At 53.7% G+C, this 2,197-nt stretch overlaps 1 protein-coding gene across 1 annotated transcript; it reads right to left on the bottom strand.

The window, feature by feature from the left end:
- Nucleotides 1-965: 965 nt before the first annotated feature.
- LOC120780886 lies at nt 966-1,595 on the bottom strand. The gene has a single exon (XM_040113122.1). It carries the CDS (start codon nt 1,593-1,595, stop codon nt 966-968), a length of 630 nt encoding a protein of 209 aa, XP_039969056.1.
- Between the last annotated feature and the right edge of the window lie 602 nt (nt 1,596-2,197).

Raw genomic sequence — 2,197 nt, 5'->3', positions numbered from 1 at the left:
TTCCAGTGCCTTGATCGCGCTAGTGTGAGACGCGTTATCAAAAGCACCCTCAATGTCCAGGAAGGCGCAAATCGCTACCTTGCCGTTATCCAATGAATCCTGCAACTCAGACGTGAGTTGTCTCTCATCAGCCTTAGCAGGTGTGGCAGGAGAATATCCATACCTTGCTATCCACTCCCGGTGACTTGTAGCTCGGAAAGGAGGTCAGCGCCCACTTAACTGAATCTACAGTGAACAGATTCTGTACAGTCAGCCAGTCCAAGCGATCTGGCCTATGTGTGACTGATGCTGGAGTTAGGTCAGCCTGAACCGTCTCCGGAAAGTGTGTTTGTAGGAGTGTTTCTGCCCTCTCTTTCGCGCTGGTCGTATAGGTCCCGTCCTGTCTTTTTATGGATAGTGCAGTGTCTGTCTTACCTCTCGAAAACGCCTTGTGCAGCCAAACTGCCTCGGGGGTCGAGGAGACGCTGTCACAAAATTTTCTAAAACTATTTAGTTGCTATAGCCGTCTCTCCTGGAACGTTGGCGGATGCGAGGACGAAGTCTGAGCCTTCCCTGCCCTTCACCTGTACCGCTACTAGATCTTGTGTCTGAAATACAAGTACAAAATAAGTCTACATCGGTTCTAACGACTACGCAAGAACGGGGTCGGGATCGCAGACTATCTTGCTTTTTATCGAGTTGAGGTCTCTTACCTCTCCTCTAAACACCCAAGGCTCTTGGATTAAGAGGATGCCCAGGTTATCCGAGATGAATCTCTTCACGATGACAGCCGAGGCTGCCGCTGCGTGATGCAGGTTCACCTGGGCAACTTCTATGCCGGCGCTGAAGCTTACAGTATCGGCTCGATGAGAGACAGGTCCTCGTCCTCGCCTTCTTCATCAACCTGCATTTCCAGCCCTTCCAGAAGCTCTTGGGTGGATGGCAGCGTGTCTTCCTGCTCGTTGAGGAGCTCATTACTCCTACTCTCATCGGCGGCATTCCGCAACCACAGCGGCAGTCGCATCCTGCACTGCTGGACTGGCTACGGGTAGAGTCAGTACTACGGCCATCCCCGTCGTAGGATCCTTGCTCGCCGTTGGCGTTGCCTTGGGCCTCTGTGGCCTCATCACTACTTTGCTGAAACGGAAGCTCAGCCGGAATCCCTTCTGTTTTATGTATTTGTAGGATTCGTCATCTACTGTGATGTTGAGGTTCCACCCTGTCCCCTCAACTTTGCTCGCTACGACCTTCCACTCTGAAGTACTTAAACCGAGGTTTTGGTTCTTTACCAAACCAAGCGCGAAGTCGTAACTCTTGTCCGCACTTCGGGGAAGGAATACCGTCATGCTCTGCACTTGTGGTATTTCTTCGCCTCTCTTTACACATAGGAGCGGACCCTTCCAGCCCTCTAGCCTTGGCCCGACTTCCGTTAACCAGGTGGCCGACTTATCATCCTGACAGTCGACCAGCAGCATACCTCCCTTGAAGTAGATACCGTTAAAGGAGCCGGTGTATTCATCGCCCATGAATGGGGCATTTACCAGGCCGTCTTGCAGAGCCGTCTGTTCTTCAGACCCCAGGGCCTCCGCCGAGTAGTTGCGAGGCACCACCGCCATCCGGATGCTGCGTTTGCCCGGCAACGCCTCCGATTCCTGCGTCTTGTTGCAGCCGATGCGTTGGCACCTGCGCGTCGTTCATTATTAGGAGAAGGGTTACTACCTCTGCTCCTACTCAGAGCCCGCTTCTCAGCTGTCTTCGGTGTCATGCCGTCTTGCAGAAATCTTAGGTACCACTTGAGAGTGGCACCACTCATGCCCACTCTGCGTTGGTCATCGTGACCTCCTGGGCGTCCAGCTTCCAGGGTTCGTGGGATGTTCCCTCGTTGTCTTCTTTTTCGTTCGCCCCTCGATTCCACTTTTGTTAAACCACCCTCCTCTCCGCAGTCGATCCTACTCGAGGGGTTGGGGGGGCTGGGTTCGCGTGAATTACAGGGGTCGCGGTAGCCACACTGCGCTGAGTACCGCTGCCAGAGGGCACATCGTCGTCATCGCGTGTGTGCTCCTCTAAGAGCGCACGTTCTTCCGGCGACAAAGCGTCCAGGAAGCTGAACTTTCGTCTAGCCCCTGGGCCGCTCTTGCTAGCGGTACTTGTGCTGCTGCAGCTATTCGCTGTTGTTGTTGATGCTTTGGTTGTCGTTGTTGTTGCTGTTGGTTGTTTG

Source organism: Bactrocera tryoni, unplaced genomic scaffold (assembly GCF_016617805.1).
Source record: "Bactrocera tryoni isolate S06 unplaced genomic scaffold, CSIRO_BtryS06_freeze2 scaffold_25, whole genome shotgun sequence".
In the NCBI taxonomy this organism is placed as follows: domain Eukaryota; kingdom Metazoa; phylum Arthropoda; class Insecta; order Diptera; family Tephritidae; genus Bactrocera; species Bactrocera tryoni.
The sequence above is the reverse complement of the archived record's forward strand: the minus strand, read 5'-3'. Positions and strand labels throughout refer to the sequence as shown.